An 18,322-nucleotide genomic window follows, 5' to 3' on the forward strand; every position below is an offset into this window, starting at 1 on the left:
AAAAAACTGGTTTAAGCAGGTGTGTCCAAACTTTTGACTGGTACTGTAGAAATGGTCTCTGAAAACATCCAAATTTGAAGGTGAAGGCGCCAAACAGGAAGTGAGTCGTATAACTGAAATATTTTGAACAGTAATACTTACATAGCGATAATGAAATGTTATCCGTGTTCAGTAGATAGAGGCAGAGAATCAATGCTGTCCTTCTCCTCTTCTGACTTACTCCAAAAAACTGTCAGCTTGGTCAATTAGCAAAAACATGGCTTAGCAATGCTCAGAAGTCCTCAATAATAATAATATTTTCCAAGAAATTACGAAAATCATTGATAATGCCAGGTGCAGTGTTTTTTTACTGCTACTACAGAGTGGATGCGCGACACAGAGATGAGAACTTTCGGTTATGCTGAGCTATAAATTGTTATTCCAAAAGTAAAATTAGAGATGTTATACATCATTAGAAAGCTTATACTGTCACCTACTGAATAAACTAATTGTTGATTAAGCCAGATTGTACTACTAAGGGCGACAACACCATACCGTGTGGTATTACGCACAGCTATTTTGGAAGGTACACAGGTGTCACAAATGCACATATATTTCACAAACAGATTATCCAAGACCATATATGAGCACTCAGTCTCAAAAGGGACATCTCTATGCATAAAACCAATGGTAAGGTTGTAAATTTATTCCATATTTAGTCCCAGATATTGGCAGTAGAATGACATGGTATAATTTTAGAAAGATTTCACTGCTGTATTTGGCATATACTGTATTATACTATTGTTGGATTTATCTTATTGCTATGTTGCTATGATAAAATACAAATTTTTAGTGGTGAAAGGGGGTGCTTGTTAAATGAATGACCTGCGCGACAATGGTGGCGCTGTGAAACTCGGCCGTATTCGGTGTCCTGTATCGTCTACTAATGAAACTAGAACAGAGTTTCTGTTTTCAACTCATAGTTTGGTTGCAGGAGCAATGAATGTCTGAGTTGAGCAATCTCAGGATGCTGGCATCATGGCCACTAGGGGATTGCACCAGCAAGCTAAGCAGTTCATGGCAAGCTGCAAGAAATTGGAAATTGTTATACCAGAAAAAATATGTACAGTGGTCCCTCGCTATAACGCGGTTCACCTTTCGCGGCCTCGCAGTTTCGCGGATTTTTTTAGTGCAATTTTGCATGCTTTTTTTTTTACAGCGCATTGTGTTTTGCGTCCTGATTAGCGCATTGTGTTCTGGGTCCTGATTGGCTGTAGACCATTGTCAATCAATCTCCTCCGTGCCGTGTCTCCTGTACAGTACAGAATGCGTTCAGCTTGTCAAATTTACATAAATCTTCGATCGCTAGCAGTGTGACTCTGAAGTGCTGTACTGTATGTATGAGTCACTATTAATTATTTCTTATATGTCCAACCTCGTAGGTTTATCGTTAAAATTAAATTCGTTAGTTCTAAAATCCATCATTATTATTTATAGGAAAACGTTTATATTTTTATTTCTCAAACAAATGTTTGGGCCTGAAAACAGGTTTTGATCTTTGGTTTCATTCTATAATACTGGACTTATTTTTCTACGAAGGTTTGAACTTTGAGAGTGTTTAAATGAGAGAGAAAAGTGTGAAAATGTTAATGCCTGTCTGAGAAAAGTGTAAAAACAGCCTTAAAACATCTATAATAATTGTAAAAAATAAAGCTGACTACTTCGCGGATTTCGCCTATTGCGGGTTATTTTTAGAACGTAACTCCCGCGATTAACGAGAGACCACTGTATATGCTGATTTACTCCGCAAGGAAAGCAGATATTTATATATATATATGTGGACCATTGTAGTACAGGATCCTAACTGAGAAATCATATTACATTACATTACAGGCATTTGGCAAACGCTCTTATCCAGAGCGACGTACAACAAAGTGTATAACCAAAACCAGGAACAAGTGTGTTGAAAATCCTTGAGGGAAGTACAGTTCCAAGTGCAGGGAACAACCACGTAGTTTAACTTGGACCCTGTAGGTTAATCTGATTAACACAACAAAAACAGCAACAAAGCAGTCTATGCAAATAGAACAAGCAATAGTTGAGTAGGCACAAGTGCAATAACTAAGTCAACTAAGATAAACAGCTTACCTAGCTACAACCCTAAGATTACATCGTCTATTAGAGACTACAGGGAGTTAGGGAGGGATGGGGAGAGGTACAGCCTGAAGAGGTGAGTCTTCAGTCGTTGTTTGAAAGTGGTCAGGGTCTCAGGTGTTCTGACTTCCACGGCAAGGTCATTCTACCATCGTGGAGCCAAAACAGACAGGAGACGTGACTGGGAAGCGCAAGTGCTAAGAGGGGGAGGTGCCAGGTGTCCTGAGGTAGCAGAACGGAGGGGTCTGGCTGGCATGTAGGGTTTGAAGATCTTGTGGAGGTATGCTGGGGCTGATCCCTTGACTGCCTGGTATGCTAGGACCAATGTTTTGAATGAATTTGGTGCGAGCCATAACGGGAAGGCAGTGGAGGGTAGTGAGCAGGGGGGTGACGTGGGAGCGTCTGGCAAGGTTGAAGACCAGACGAGCTGCAGCATTCTGAATGAGTTGCAGGGGTCTGATTACCATTGCTTGGACCAGGAGCTGGGTTGAGTAGGTGGTGAAAAAGGGGCGGATTCTCCGGATATTGTACAGGAAGAATCTGCACGCCCGGCTTACCGCTGCAATGTTCTTGGAGAGGGACAGCTTGTTGTCCATCACCACTCCGAGATTCTTGGCACAGGGTGATGACATCACTAAGGTGTCCCCCAGTGAAGTGGAAAAATCAAGGAAGGGAGAGGTTACAGCAGGAATGAAGATTAGCTCCGTCTTACCCAGGTTGAGCTTCAGGTGGTGATTGTCCATCTAGCTCTGGATGTCCCTCAGGCAGGCGGAGATGCGGGCAGGGACTTGTGTGTCCGATGGGGAGAAGGAGAGAAAGAGCTGTGTGTCATCAGCATAGCAGTGATAAGACAAGCCATGGGCAGAGATTACAGGGCCAAGGGATCTGGTGTATAAGGAGCCTTGGGGAACCTTGGGGTTGGACAGTTTGTTTTTTAGCCACCTTGGATTTTGTCAAAAACCCATTTAGACATCTTCTCCTAGATCTATTGCCAAATATATTGGCATTTTTTGGTAGCCCTAATATATTGACAAATGTGGTTCCATAAAGGAAGAGTGGCCATATATCTGCACCCCTTTTATCTATTGATCAAAATTGGTGTGCAGCCCACGAGGGCTGGGGAGCACACACTAAGTTTAGTGAAATTTGGCCACTTGGGGTGCTATACTAAAAAACATGTTTAAATTGTAACTCAAACTTAAACTAGATTTGGGGGAACAATACAGTAATGGGTCCAAATTGGGCAAGTAAAAGAATTGGTCACATGGAGGTGCTGTAGCTCTTCATCGCTGCTTGCGGCTATATTAACTAATATTGTTATTGTTCTTTGTCCAGCTTTTAGTTTTTTACTTTGTATCTTGCACATGGTCAGAGCATCTGCAAAAGGATTAAATTTAAATGCACGGTAAATGTAAATCTCAGATTTATGACAGTGCCTCTTTGTGGAGACTGGGGGTAGTGACTGAATATCTGTGACTCTGTTTAAATTGAACTATGCAATGACTATGAATGTGTGTATCTGTGCTGATGGGGAGCAGTGACTTTAAATATATGTTTCTGTGTGCAGATTCGGGGGAGCGATGCTGGCTGGACTTTGGGGTACATGCTGAATCTCACAAACATGATCCCAGCTGAAGCCCCGGACACCCCCCCTCTACCCCACGCCGGCTATGTCACCATCATGGCCCTTTTCAGCCTACTGTTGACTGCGCTTCTACTGCTCGCGTGCAAACTGTTCAGCCGGCCGGCCTGCACTCAGAGCAAACAGATCATCTGACTCACTCTCACTCTCTCTCTCTCTCACTCTCACTTGCTGTCTCTCTGTCTCTCACTCTCTCTCAGCGGCATTCCAACCGCTTTCAGAGTGGTTTTAACATCTGTGTCAAGAACAATTCTGAAACCAACGGTCTCATCAAGGACGATAATGATAACGGTAATGAACGTAATGATGTCATATGAAACATCACTCTAGAGAAAATGAATGCAGCTGGTTACAGGTCGTAACACAGCAGCCGTTGGAATTTAACTCAAGTGGTAAGTGCATACACTGTTTGGGTAACTTTCAGAGCATTTCTAACAGTAATTCAACCTTTAAACAGGATATGACCGAGCTCTGTTGAATAAAGAACACGAACCACTGGAATTACTTTTAGCATACAAGATTGATGGTTGTAATTATGATATCTAGCTATTGTTATTGTTCTCATTATAAATTGGCCAGTACATTGCATAGACATGGACCCAGTACCTCAGTCTTCCTGCCCATCATTCCAGTATTTCAGGATTTTGTTGTCAGAATCATCAAGGCAACGTTGATCAAGATGAAGTTAAATGGGACTTTAATGAGTACAGAGGACCTTTACTCTGCGGGAGTCAAACTCCTCCCCAACTTCAGAAGACATGTCCACAAGCCAAACCTCATTTCAGAACATTGCTATTTGTTTGTTTGTTTTAACGCTTCCCTTCAGTAAACAGAAGAATCTCAGGAGCAGGCACGAGCATATTTCAAGACGATGGGAGAGGGATTACGAAGTGCGTGTTCACATAAAATTACAAAAACATTTTAAATGTGAAAATGCATAGCAAGTGTTAGAAAAAAAAATATATATCCCAATTCATCGGTCAATTCATTAAATTATATAATTTCATTGTATGATACACATTTATAAACCTTACATGCATAAATATGGCAGTAAATATTATGTTTGTAATATGTCCCCTATGTCAAATATTAGTAATGTGGTCCGATTGTGGATTGTTTTGCATACAGAGTTGTTATTTTTACATGGGTCTTGATTTTCATGTACTGGTAATTGTCCTTTTACTGTCGTTTTAATCTTCCTTGTCCTAGCCCTGCCATTTGTGTTTATAACAAATCTGTATTGTCAGTGTTTGATTCGTGCTGGACTTGGGATCTTTCATGAACCCCATAAAAGACGCAGCTAAAGTCAATCACAGTTCTTCAAACCAAATCCAAATAATCTGCTCACCACAGGAAAACAATGATTGGCTCACATTGATGAACACATGACAGCTCTTCTCATTTTGGGTTTCATAAAGTCCTGCCTTCACATTACTGGTTTGTATCCCTGCCACAGACAGCACATGTAGCCTACTGTATGTAAGTAACAGTATTTCCACTCCAAGTGTGTACATATGTGTAAATAAGCGATGCTGTAAGCAAAAATACTTTTCTGGTACACACTGCATTCCTCCCTTCATCACAGGTTCTGCATGGCCTGGGTATTTTAGGCCACAGATAGTGTTAGGCTTGGGATCTGGGTTTTCTAACCAGAAAGTCATAGGTTGTCCCAACCTGTGACACTGCTGTTTAAACTGTTGAGTAAGGTGATATACCTGAATAGCTTCGGTAAAAAATCTTTATGCAAAAAGATGTATTCTAAATGTATTCTAAATAAATAATTTGACTATCCAGAGTGAAGCCTTCTTTTCAATTTTAATGTTTTAAAAATATTGCATAAAGTATATCCAATATGTATTCAGACAAAATAAAAGAGAAAGAGTAAAAACAGAGTTGTGAAGTTATATTAAAAAGTAAAATAATTCTAAGATGCTAAGTATAGTTCTGTGAAAAGCTGAGGCAACATTCCAGTTGAGGCAGAGTGTTTGTGTGCCGTGGCAAATAAAATGCCATATGTGAGTGCATTTGGACTTACTCCATCCATCCTGCTAAGTGTCGCGGGAGGTGCTGGAGCCTAGCCTGTATTGGGCTGTATTCCTGCCCATCGCAGCACACACTATTCACTCACACAATCATACCTTGGGCCAATTTACACTTTGATTAACCTGACCTGTGGGAGGATACCAGAGTACACAGAAGAAACCCATAGACATGGGAGAACATACAAAAAAAAAAACGAATTTAAGATTTTACCACAATATAAATGCTAGTTACCCTTGAGTGTTAAGTTCAAAAATCCAGAAGGCTTCTATTTTTATTTTCTGGTCCTGATGCTGTGTACTGGTGACGGATGGAGCTGTGGAGAGGGCAGGCTGGTCCTGGTACTGTGTACTGGTGACGGGTGGAGTTGTGGAGAGGGCAGGCTGGTCCTGGTGCTGTGTACTGGTGACGGATGGAGCTGTGGAGAGGGCAGGCTGGTCCTGGAGCTGTGGAGAGGGCAGGCTGGTCCTGATGCTGTGGAGAGGGCAGGCTGGTCCTGGAGCTGTGGAGAGGGCAGGCTGGTCCTGGTACTGTGTACTGGTGACGGGTGGAGCTGTGGAGAGGGCAGGCTGGTCCTGGAGCTGTGGAGAGGGCAGGCTGGTCCTGGTGCTGTGGAGAGGGCAGGCTGGTCCTGGTGCTGTGGAGAGGGCAGGCTGGTCCTGGTGCTGTGGAGAGGGCAGGCTGGTCCTGGTGCTGTGGAGAGGGCAGGCTGGTCCTGATGCTGTGGAGAGGGCAGGCTGGTCCTGGTACTGTGTACTGGTGACGGGTGGAGCTGTGGAGAGGGCAGGCTGGTCCTGATGCTATGTGTGATTTAGGGGTGAGGCTGCAGACTGAGCAGTTTGGCTTGGGGCAGGGCAGTCACTTACAAATGATGGAGCGAACTCCGAGTTATCAAATACATTTTTATTAAAAGGGTAGATCCTGAAGGGTCACCCTGAAGTCTGACTGAATATTCACAGGTGTTGCTGCTAGTGGATAAGTAATGGCAATGATTCCTGGGATATCATATACTGTCATTGTCTTCCCCGCATGTTGTGTCATCCACGAGTCCAATGCAGAATTGATTCAAGGGCCCGTAGTGGGGTGGGAATGACAGAAGGATTACACCGTTTTCTTTGGCATAGTCAAGGCCTTCAATAGACAGGTGGGATGTATGATTGTCAAAGAGAATAAGGGAAGACTTGTCTGTCGAAGACTTTGTGTGGGCCACAAAGTGTTTCATGAAATCAAGAAAGTGCTCTTCTTTCATCCATGATGCATTGGCTCCTCCTCTGCTTCCTGGTGGACCATTGATGACAACATATGTTTTATAGTGAACCCTTGGACATACAAAATACGGTGGAATGCTGTTTCCCATTGCAGACACAGCAGACACAAGGGTCACCAGGGTTCCCCTTTCTCCAGAGGTGACACTTCCAACTTGTTTAAAGCTCCTCCATGCCACAACCCTGCCTGGAGTACGGACTGTGGAAACCCCTGTTTCATCCATATTGCACATATCACTAGGCCCAAGACGGTAGGTTTCCATCACCTATTGCAGGTTGTGGAAGATAGCCCCAACATTTTCTCTATTAAAATTGGTGGCACGTGCAACACTAGTGGGCTCTGGAGAATGAATGTAAAGTTGTGGGTGCTGTTTAAGGAAACCAGCAAGCCAATCAAGACCTGCCCGATGACACTCCATCTTTCTGCGATTCTAAAGTTATATTGCATATTTAAAGGCAAGTTTGTGGACATCAGTGGGTGAAAGATCAAAATATATATCTGAATATCTCAAAATGTATGCCTCGGGCTGCCTTTCTTGAGCAGGAGTGAAGAGCTGTCGATTCCTGACATACCCTACTTGTTCTGATGGAATGTTACTTCTGCCATTTATGGTCTCTGGACTCATTTCCTTAGTGAGCCAATGACCTGAAGGTGATGTCAAATAATTTTGCTGGGGCTCTAATACTCTTTCCCTGAAGTTTCACCTTCCTCACAGCACTAGCATGATATCTGGTGGTGTCAGTTCCTCTTTTTAAGTGTCGGGCCATTGTTTCTTCCAGAACGTAATCACTACATTGCTAAAATTATAGCTAAAAAAGTTAACCTTTTTTCTTAAAATGGGATTGGTTGTCACAGTGAGACAATGTGCCCCACAAAGACTGAGGCAACCAGTACCATCGAACCTGTTCAGCTCATTTTTTAGCTAGCTGCCACATGGCTTGACCTAGTGATACAAAAATAACATCAGATTAGAGCCATCCATCTTTTCTTTTAAACAGAAGTAACTTTTTATGATATGAACAACATGCATCTGTATCATTTTATAAATCCCACAAAGATGAAAATTTACTTCAATCCATGAAATACACAAACATTATCCTCACATCAATGTTTTGTCTCCTAAAATGCATTGACCATGTAGATATGTTCCAAACAAGAGGCTATAAAAGTGCGGCTGTAAAAACGTGACACGTGACACGTGAAACCCAACCCCTGCAGTCAACCATCCCGGTCTCAATTCAAGACAACTGACAGGTTAAGGGGGAGTAACTTTGTTTGGTGTAGTACTCAGGGACCGAGGTTGCCGTTTGGATGGTTTTTTCACGATGCAGTTGTCGAGAGAATTTCTTACTGCTCATCTGTTATTTCAATTTCTGATGGTTTCTGTGGCAGCTGGAAAAGGTATGGCATATATATTGCATCAGTTTATCCTAATGGTTATGCTTGAACTTGAACAGTCATTGTTTCTGATGTACATTTGACTAAAAAAGTAATGTTGCGTTCGGCTGGTGCTCGTCAACTCATAAAGTCGGACATTTACAACGAGTTTACTATCACGTGCCGACTAAATCGTAAATACCGGTGGTACCAAGTTCCATGATACCGAAATTAACCTGTTGTGACATATCACTGACTTCACCCTCCTGTTAACAGTTGCTGGACGGTAGCAACAATTTACCAGGTAAATGGAAAATCTATCCATGTAACTTTGATTTATTTATCTATCATAATGTGTTTTTGCAGAGTTGCCAAGTTTGGCAAGGGCATGAAATGCGGTAGAGTTAGTTTCATATTGGGATATTCGGACTTCCGGCTTCAATAGCTCACGAATGAAACGTCCAAATAATATACTAACACTAAATTCTGAACCCTGGCAACGTTGGCAGTCGACTAAATGGATTGCATTTATATAGCGCTTTTATCCAAAGCGCTTTACAATTGATGCCTCTCATTCGCCAGAGCAGTTAGGGGCTAGGGGCTAGGTGTCTTGCTCAAGGACACTTCGACATGCCCAGGGCGGTGTTTGAACCGGCAACCCTCCGACTGCCAGACAATCGGTCTTACCTCCTGAGCTATGTCGCCCAATCTCTTTTTCGAAATAATTACTTACGCTTTGAAAATGAGAAATTACATTGCTCGCTAAAGAAATCCGTCAGCGCACTGACTGTTTATGGATTGTCTAAAAAGTACAGCGACAAGAAACGGAGGAGTTGCAAGATGTGAAAACCATTGATCAACGTGTATAATAGCTCTTAATAGCTCTTTACTCCACAGTCCAAGGGACGTATGACGACCATACTATAGCTTTTAGGTTTGGACGTTTTGCGTCTGGTTGATGACTTTTTTAAATAAGCCGGTTGTATCATTTTTAAAATTTTCTAAAATTCAATAAATTCTCAATTGTGAATGGAAAGCACTAAAATAAGCACCAGATGTTACTTTGTATCCCATTGTCAACATTACAGCTTTTAGGTTTGACAATCTTGCCATGTTTTAATTGAGCTGTTTTTTTTTTTTAATTATTTTTTTTGTTTTGAATAAATTCAATAGGTTCTCAACTGTGTGGTGGACAACACTATAATCGACCACGTATTAGATGCTCCATTGACAATACTACATCTTTTACATATGAACATTTTTCTGGGTTTAATGTTAGTATACCTTCATTACAAAAACAATTCAGTGACATGAACACTGCCAGTAGGAGAGCACAAAAGCCCAGAGAAGTCCCTATTGGCCATACCAGATATCAGATTTAGACATTTTCTAAACATCTGTTTAATTTCGGTTAATTTGTATCTGGAAAAAATTTGAAAGCTTTTTTTTTTTTTAAACGCACAACTTTTTACATAGAATTTACATTGTATCCATTTATACAGCTGGATATATACTGAAGCAATGCAGGTTAAATGCATTGCTCAAGTGTATAATAACAGAATTCTAACTGGAATCAAACCTACATCCTGGAACTGTGTGTTTTCTTAATAACATAAGACTTTTTCCACAACCTCACTGTGCCTAGCTCTGTGAGGTTGTGGATCGCAGTGTCTTTCATCTCTTCTTTGAAATTGGTGAGTTCATCATTCAGTCTCTGATTCTTTTTATGTGGTTTGGTGGCATTTGTTTCTAATTCTCCCGGTTTAGTGCTGCTTTCCCTGCTCCTCTTTGAACCGCTGGACAGAGTCTGTCTCCTGAAACTCTCTCAGCGCATTCCTGTATGTGCCGCACACACACTGCTGTGGTGTTTGAGGGGACTGCTGTGAGGGTGTGGGTGGGGCAGGAGTGGAACTGGGCAGAGTGCCTGTGGTGGTAGGGGTTGTGGCTCTTAATGTACAGTTGTTACTGCTGATGTGAGGGGGAGGGAAGCCTTCCCTCTCTGAGCCAGTAATTCCTCTCAAATTTCTCTGAAATTGTTCCAGGTGGTGGGTTGAACCCTGGATCATTACAATATAATTGTTATACATATTAACCCATTTAAGCCTGTGGGGCAACTAAAGTTGTCTCTACCACTCTTTTTCCATCTGTGAATATTTTTTGGATGACTATAGATGCTTATGTAAGAAATCTCTGGGAAAAATCTGGGCATTGATGGGTTACTGTTAAACTTTGTGTTAGTGTCCAGAAAGAGCTGCCTCATTCACTTTGTAAGAGTCAATTTTCTCTGTTCTAGCCAAACTCCATTGACGTACAGGATTTGGGTCCTAAAATATCTACAGGGCTGTGAACATAGCTGAAAAGACAATTGCTCCACAATCTGGAGATTGCTGTGGAACAGTCTTGTGACATTTTCTACCCCACCAACACTTGTGGCCTGCAGGAAAGAGGATAGACAGATGACAAGGACCATGTCTGTTTTCATGTTGTTAAAAAGCACCCACAGACACTGTTGGGTCAGACGGGAACCTGGTTGACCATTACCCACATTATGGACTGATGAAAGCATTATATGTATGTGCTTGTGGGAATGATATGATAATGTGGTGGACTGTGAATAATATCATCTGTAGTGGTGGAGGGCATTCCTGTCCAGAGCTTATTTGAGCATACGATGCGGAAGGCTGGCTCAGGATTGCAGTTACAGGGAGTCTAAAGAAACATTCAGGGAGAATCTGCTTAACAGTTCTGGTACCATAGTCTTCTTGTACAAGCATTTTGTAATAATCTCTTTGTGTTCCTTTTCTTTGTCTAAATTTGTTAGATTGTTTGTCTTTTCTTTTGTAGAATTGTGGTCTTTATTTTTCTCGCTTTGTAAATACAATGTTTACCTTTAACTACCTATACTTGGTTATTGTCAACTGTCATATTGTATCATTATAAACTGTTTTCCCTTTTCAGTGCATCTGAAGTACATCGTTTGCATTTATGCTAACCCGGATGTGCATCTCTGGGAGGACCAGTCAGTGTATTGGCCTTATATACGGTTTAGGGGTAACATCGTAATATGGGTTACTCACTGGGCATAGTGATAGAAGTGCAGCTGCTCTGGGACAGATGTTAGTTTTAGTGTCAAGATGGATTCTAGTATTATTTCATATAAGTAGTAATTGGTCATCCCAGATATTTAGATAGTTTCACTAACCAGATGGAGTAACCTTAGTTTCACTAACCAGATGGAGTAACCTTAGTTTCACTAACCAGATGGAGTAACCTTAGTTAGGGCTCCCTGGGATAGATGTTAGTTTCGGTACCCAGACAAACATATTTTCCAAGTTAAAGTCACTTTTTCATGGCGTGAAAACATTATTTGCAAGATTCCTGGATGAGTAGCACCTTTACCTGCTAGGATAGAACGTCTTGGTGTCAGAGAACAATTGATGAATGCCTATCAGCAGTAGATAGTCTTGCTCTCCAGGGTAAAATCTTGCTACCCACTATTTCAGCATACCCCAGTCAATGTACGTGTACGCAATGCCATATTCAAACATCCACATTACAGGTTAATGGAGTCAGATAAACTTGTTTTCCTCCTTGCGACCACATCTAAATAAACTTGTTTTCTTCCCTGTGACTATGACTAAATTCTTACACCTTGTTTCTTGCCATCTTCAGGTCTTTAATGGCTTAACTGAGGGCTGTATGCCAAGGATTAGGGTGCTGTGTGTAAAAGAATAGATTTGTTTTCATTTCCTTATCTTAAAAAAATTGTGAAATCTGCCATCAGTGTCTTGAGAAAGTCCCTACCTATTTATTTCTTTCTGGCTGTGTCACTGGAACTGTTGTCAGGCTAACTTATGGCTAGGCTGCTCTGACTGCTCAGTGTTCTGCCCCTCTAATGTTTCTTTCAAGGTCAAAACTGCTCTCTGGAGCCAGACTTGGCCTAGTGGCCTACACTTACAATTAGCCTAAAATTCTGGAAACTTTTGCTTTCTTAGGTGTCAGTCCAGTTATTTTGTTCTCTGTTAGTTGTGATCTTTAGCTGTCCCCTTAAGCTGGTAGTTAGCAATTCAGCTACTCGATTAGCTGAAAATTTAGCCTATTTCTTTTTGTCCAAAATTGTGTTTTCTCTCTGTATAGTTCACTTGTGTGTTCTCTAGCTCTTCATATTGAGATGGGAGTAAAACTTTCTCACTATACACAATTTAAAACCAACAAAAAAAATCTTACTAGAAGTGCATTTCTCAACTTCACATTTTAACTCCTGTAAATATGAGGTGCAGAGGAGTTAAGAGCATTCAGGGTAATCCCAGCGATAGCCCATTAAAGGTGCTGCTGCAGTGAGTTGTCAACCACAATCACTTGTCAGCACTAAATCTAAATCATCTGCTCACCACAGGAAAACAATGATTGGCTCACATTGATAAACTACTGGTTTATATCCCTGTCACAGACCACACATGCTGCCTATGTAATTAACAGTATTTCCATTTTCATTGTGTACATATGTGTAAATAAGAAAAGTCATAGGTTGTTGTCCCAACTGTGGCACTGCTGTTTGTACTGTTGAGTAAGGTGATATACCTGAATCACTTCAGATAAAAATTTGGTTGACTATCCAAGCTTTGTGTTTTAAAAATATAGCATAAATTATATCTAAAATAAGTCACAGTTGTAAATTATTAAATTGTTCCCAAGTTATATTGAAAAATAAAATAATTTTAAGTATAGGAATATTAAGGGTTGAAGCAGTATAACAATTTTATCATCACTTCTTGGAAATAGAAAGATAATTTGCCCCTTTTTATACTGTTTTTAACACAGTACAGGAATGCTGCATACGTGCACGTGTGTCATAGTTTATATAATCATAATCATTTATATAGTCATAATTATTTTGCAAGGGGCAAGGAGCAATGGAGAAGTCTGGACATCCTTTTTTATGAAAACATGTCATTTGGCAAAATCTCATTCTCATTTTATGTTCTCTATGTTTTCCCTTCTTTATTATTATATTCCATTTATTTATACTTATATTGATGTCTCATTTTGTTTTACTATTATGTTCCGTGAAGCACTTGGTGATATTTCCTGTGTACAAAAGGTGTAATTGTTACAGGGGGAACATAAAGTGTCATTGCTCATTGTGTTTTTAATCTGCTCATTTCAGTTAAATTTAGTCAGAGTGTATGGTTTTTCAGTGGCTTTACTTGCCACCTACTGGGTAAGCATGCTTGTTAGAAAGTATGTAAAGTTCACTAAAAGTTTAACGAAAGGAGTAACTGTTTTTATAGGACTGAATTACTGAGGTTTCCATTTGGGTCTTGTTTCGAGTGTATACAGTGCGGTTAAAGACAGCAATTTTTGTAGCTGCTTATCTGGTACTTCTGATGGCTTCTATGGCTGCTGGAGAAGGTATGGTTTTATTAGTTGCATATTAGGGTCTTCTCGTGTCCATCCTTCATCACTTCCTCTCTCGTTTCTCTGAATTCTTTTTGGCTGAGTCTTTGTTACTATGACTCTAACCTGCCATATTGCTTTACATAGTACTATTGCATTTCCAGTTTCTCTATGCAAGGGTGTGTCTTAAGTGACTGTAATGTAGCCCCACAAAACAATTATCAGCATTCTATGACTATATGTGAGGGACTAACTCTGAGCATTTTCTTCTCCTAGATTCCTGTAAATATTATGCAAAGATGTTTGAGGCCAAAGAAATGGAGTGTTTCTTATCGAGGGATGGCCAAGATCCAGTGTGTAAGACAGGGGATGTGAGCAAAGAATACTGCCACATTGGAACGAGACAGCAGCATATGTGCATCAAGTGGCCAGTAACCGCATCCATCAAATGTTTGAACGAGACCTACTCGATGGAAATGGAAGGTGAGAACTTTATGATGCAAGGCGATGTGGAACAAAACGTAGTTTTGTATTTGTGTCTTCTACACTTCCATCACTACAAAAATGAGGGGGTGTTCTACAGCTACAGACTCCGTAAACCAAGGAAAAGTTACAATGCCTTTAAAATAAAGTTTGACACATTAAGTGTGACAAATATTCAATAATAGAGGATGTTGGGCAATGTATATTCAGTGTGGATGTCTTTCCTCTCAGCAGAAAAACAGCCACACCTGTGGAAGGCATGAGATGCAACTACCCCTCCTGCTTGTACCTTTCTCAAAGACACTATTTTTCAGCTTGTATTTTTCCATTAACAGAAATCTCACTGGATTATATTAATGAAACAAGTCTTTGCATACAGATACAATATCCACGCCACATTTTCCTGCACTTTTTTTTCCTACCTTTATCTCTGTATCTGATTTTCTCCCGCTGATTATTCTAATTTTTCTCCTTTTGATCTGTTTCAGGAACTGACCAAGATTGCGCAGCCGACCAGGACAGTAAGTGTGTGCATGTGAAAAAGAGAGATCATGTTTGTGTGTATAACGCATGGTGCCATACTTTGGCAGTCCCATCGCAATTGTAAAGCTCTAGAGCTAAGAGCTATGGCAAATTTTAGTTGCTTTTAAATACTTTTTTATTTGTCTTTTGTTCATTTTTTGCTAGGCTGTGTTGCCTTTCAGTTTACCAGGCTATGTAAGTGACAGAAGATATAGTCTCCACTTCAGTTACATTTCATTGATGCACTTGGATGCTCCATAGCCAACAAGTCCCCCCAAATCAGCAAAACATGCAATAAACCAACATACACAATTAAGTCTTCTTGATATTTTCTCATGCAAAAAGGAAGAAATAACTCAAAATGATTGGCTTTACATTGATAGGAAATGTAAATACTGCACTACCAAAATTACATTGAGGTGTGACTCAACACTATGCCTAAGGAAAGTCAAGTGTTTGATATTTCATGTCTCAGCTGAAATGTAGTGAAATCAAAGGCATAAAACATTACAGAAAAACAGCTAAATTATTTGGCATCCACCTTGCATGATCACATTACAGTTGTGCTCAAAAGTGTATAATATAACAGAAACACTGAGTCAGTGCCCGCCACATTTATTGCTATTCTCAGGTAATATGAACATATTTAAATTAAAATTCACTTCATTGTTTATCAAATGTTTTCTATGCTCAGCAATATATGAATTTTATAATTTTATCGTGATACCAGAGAAACAAAATGTTGAAGATAAAATATTTTTTTTATGGAAAAAGACATAATAATTATTGCCCTCCCCTCCTCCTCCTGCATTTAGTGCACCCTCTCTTTGCCAAGATGACTTTACTGTGTCTTCTCCTATAATGTTTGTTGAGGTGGGAGAACAAAGGATCTAAGACCTCCATTCAGAATCTCTCCAGACACAGCAGTCCTTAGTCTTTGGTTGTGGGTTCTCCTCTTCAGCTCACCCCACAGATTTTCAGTGGAGTTTATGTCAGGCCATAGCCATTAAAAAAGCTTGATTCTGTAGTCAATTAAGCATTTTTGTTGATTTGGAGACATGCTTTCGATCATTGTCCTACTGGAAGATCCAACCATGATCCAGTTTTAGCCTACTGGCAAGAAGCAGCCAGATTTTCATTTAAAATATCATCATACTTGATGTCCATGATGCGCCGTATCCTAACAAGGTTCCCATCCCCGAAACCTCACATACAGTGCTGTCCATCCATCCATTTTCTAACCACTTAGTACAGGTCAGGGTCACGGTGGCAAGGGGGCAAGCAAAGCAGCCCAAACATCGCCCTCTCCCCAGTGACTTCCACCTCCTCATCCCGGTGGATCCCCATGCAATTCCCGGCCAGTCTTTAGATATAATCCCTCTAGCGTATCCTAGGTCTGTCCCTGGGTCTCCTCCCCAGTGGCTGTGCCCAGAACACCTCCAGAGGGAGGCATCCAGGAGGCATCCTTATCAGATTCCAGAACCACCTCAACTGACTCTTTTCAATGCGGAGGATCAGCGGTTCCACTTTGAGGCCCTCCTGAACAGCTGAGCTCCTCACCCTATCAAGGAGAGTAAGCCCTGCCACCCTACGGAGAAACCTCATTTCGGCCACTTGTGTTCATGATCTCACTTTTTTGGTCACTACCCATAGCTCATGACCATAGGTGAGAGTAGGGACAAAGATCGACTGGTAAATCAAGAGCTTTACCTTTCGGCTCAGTTCCTTCTACACCACCACCATCTGATACAATGCTGCGGCTGCTGCACCTAGATGACCATTGATATCCAAATCCCTTTTTCCCTTACTTGTGAATGAGACCCCAAGATACTTGAACTCCTCCACCTAGGGCAGTTGCTCCTCCCTTACTTGAAGGGGGCAAACCATATTTTTCTGGGAGAGGAACATAGCCACACACTTAGTGGTGCTGATCCTCATCCTGACCGCATCACACTCAGCTGCAAACCGCTCTAGTGCGCATTGAAGGTGATGATCACTGTTTGATGTTGCTAAGAGAACGACATCATCTGCAAACAACAGAGATGCCACTCGTATGTCCCCAAACTGGACACACTCCATACCTTGGCTGTGTCTTAAGATCCTGTCCATGAATACCACGAACAGGAGAGGAAACAAAGTGCACCCTTGGTGGAGTCCAACACCCACTTTGAACGAGCTTCAACAAACACAGCTTTCAAACACACAAATACAAACACAGCTTTCGCTTGTTTGTATTTGTACAAACACAGCTTTCGCTTCGAGTATACAGGGTCAGAATGGCACCCAACAATGAACTCAGCACCCTGTACTGTACCCTGTACTGTTCCATGGCCTGGACGAAACCTGCATTGTTCCTCCTGAATCTGAGGTTTAACTATCGGCTGAAGCCTCCTTTCCAGCACCTTGGCATAGACTTTCACTGCTGGAGTCCACCAACGGGTCCTTGGGTTGCCTCCAGGACATACGCCAACTAACTTTTGACCACAACCTCTAGCAGCCACTTCCACAATAGAGGTCCATTCAGACTCCATGTCCTCAACCTCCTCCAGGATACGGGAAAAGCTCTCTTGGAGTTGAGAGTTGAAATCATTTCGGATGGACTCTTCTGCCAGGCATTCCCAGCAGATGATCACTACACGTTTGGGCCTACCTAGACTGTCTGGCAGCTTCCCCAGCCATTTGATCCAACTCACCAGCAGATATAGACCATACAGTGCTTTGAAAAAGAATTTGCCTCCTTCCTGATTTCCTCTATTATTGCATATTGTTTCACTGAATGGATCTTTAGACAAAATGTAATATTAGACAAAGGGAACCTGAAGCAGTACCTGCTTTGAGGATACTATAGTAAGGAGGTAACACAGACCAAGACTCCTATCTACATGCAGTCAGCCAAGACAAAGTCCAGTTCATAAGCATTATGCATATCTGTCCTTGCTGCAGTTGCTCAACCTGAAAATAGTATTGCTCTCTTAAAATAGTAACATTAACCTCTTAGCGCACACCACCTAGTGGTCGGCATGCCAACGTGCCTAGATTGTTCAACTCAGACATTCATTGGTCCTGCAACCAACGTATGAGTTGAAAACAGAAACGCTTTTAGTTTCATTAGTAGATACACGACAACTATGCCGAATAAGGAGTTTCGCAGCAGCACCATTAACAAGCACGCCCTCCCTGCAGTCTCATCTTTAACTACACCCCCACCTATGACATAAAAAATATTGTCCATTATGTTATCTGGGCATTCATAAAAGTATTCTTGTCACAAGAGGCGGGGGGCACTACCTCTGGGTATCGTGTTGCATAATCCACTAGGACTAACGCAAAGCAATAGCCTCTGGCACTGTTCTGATGGCCCGACAAGGTCCATGCCAATTCTTTCGAAGGGGCCAATGGAAGTGGATGAAAAGGAGCTTTTGGTATGGTCGTTGGATTTACTTTTTGACATTTCGGGCACTC

General features: G+C 41.4%; 2 protein-coding genes across 4 annotated transcripts in view; one reads left to right on the top strand and one right to left on the bottom strand.

Annotated features, from left to right (window-relative positions):
- entpd1 (ectonucleoside triphosphate diphosphohydrolase 1) overlaps positions 1 to 5,570 on the top strand; it is a 52,356-nt gene extending 46,786 nt beyond the window's left edge. For all 3 annotated transcript variants that reach the window (XM_035406396.1, XM_035406395.1, XM_035406397.1), the window contains exon 10: positions 3,701 to 5,570. In XM_035406396.1, coding sequence (XP_035262287.1) covers positions 3,701 to 3,910 — 210 coding nt within the window. In that variant the 3' untranslated portion in view covers positions 3,911 to 5,570. The remainder of the gene's footprint in view (positions 1 to 3,700) is intronic.
- Positions 5,571 to 6,045: 475 nt separating this feature from the next.
- On the bottom strand, positions 6,046 to 7,706 carry LOC118217224 (classical arabinogalactan protein 9-like). The gene is made up of 2 exons (XM_035399080.1): positions 7,659 to 7,706; positions 6,046 to 6,615 (listed from the first exon to the last, which is right to left on the bottom strand). Exons 1-2 carry the CDS (start codon positions 7,704 to 7,706, stop codon positions 6,046 to 6,048), a joined length of 618 nt encoding a protein of 205 aa, XP_035254971.1.
- Positions 7,707 to 18,322: the final 10,616 nt, after the last annotated feature.

This window comes from Anguilla anguilla, chromosome 2 (genome assembly GCF_013347855.1).
Source record: "Anguilla anguilla isolate fAngAng1 chromosome 2, fAngAng1.pri, whole genome shotgun sequence".
NCBI classification, from domain to species: domain Eukaryota; kingdom Metazoa; phylum Chordata; class Actinopteri; order Anguilliformes; family Anguillidae; genus Anguilla; species Anguilla anguilla.

Coding starts and splice junctions, on each gene's coding strand:
- LOC118217224 (XM_035399080.1), bottom strand. CDS start 7,706: ATGAGTCCAGAGACCATAAATGGCAGAAGTAACATTCCATCAGAACAA. Junction 6,616..7,658: donor GTAACATTCCATCAGAACAA/GTAGGGTATGTC, acceptor AATCACACATAG/CATCAGGACCAGCCTGCCCT.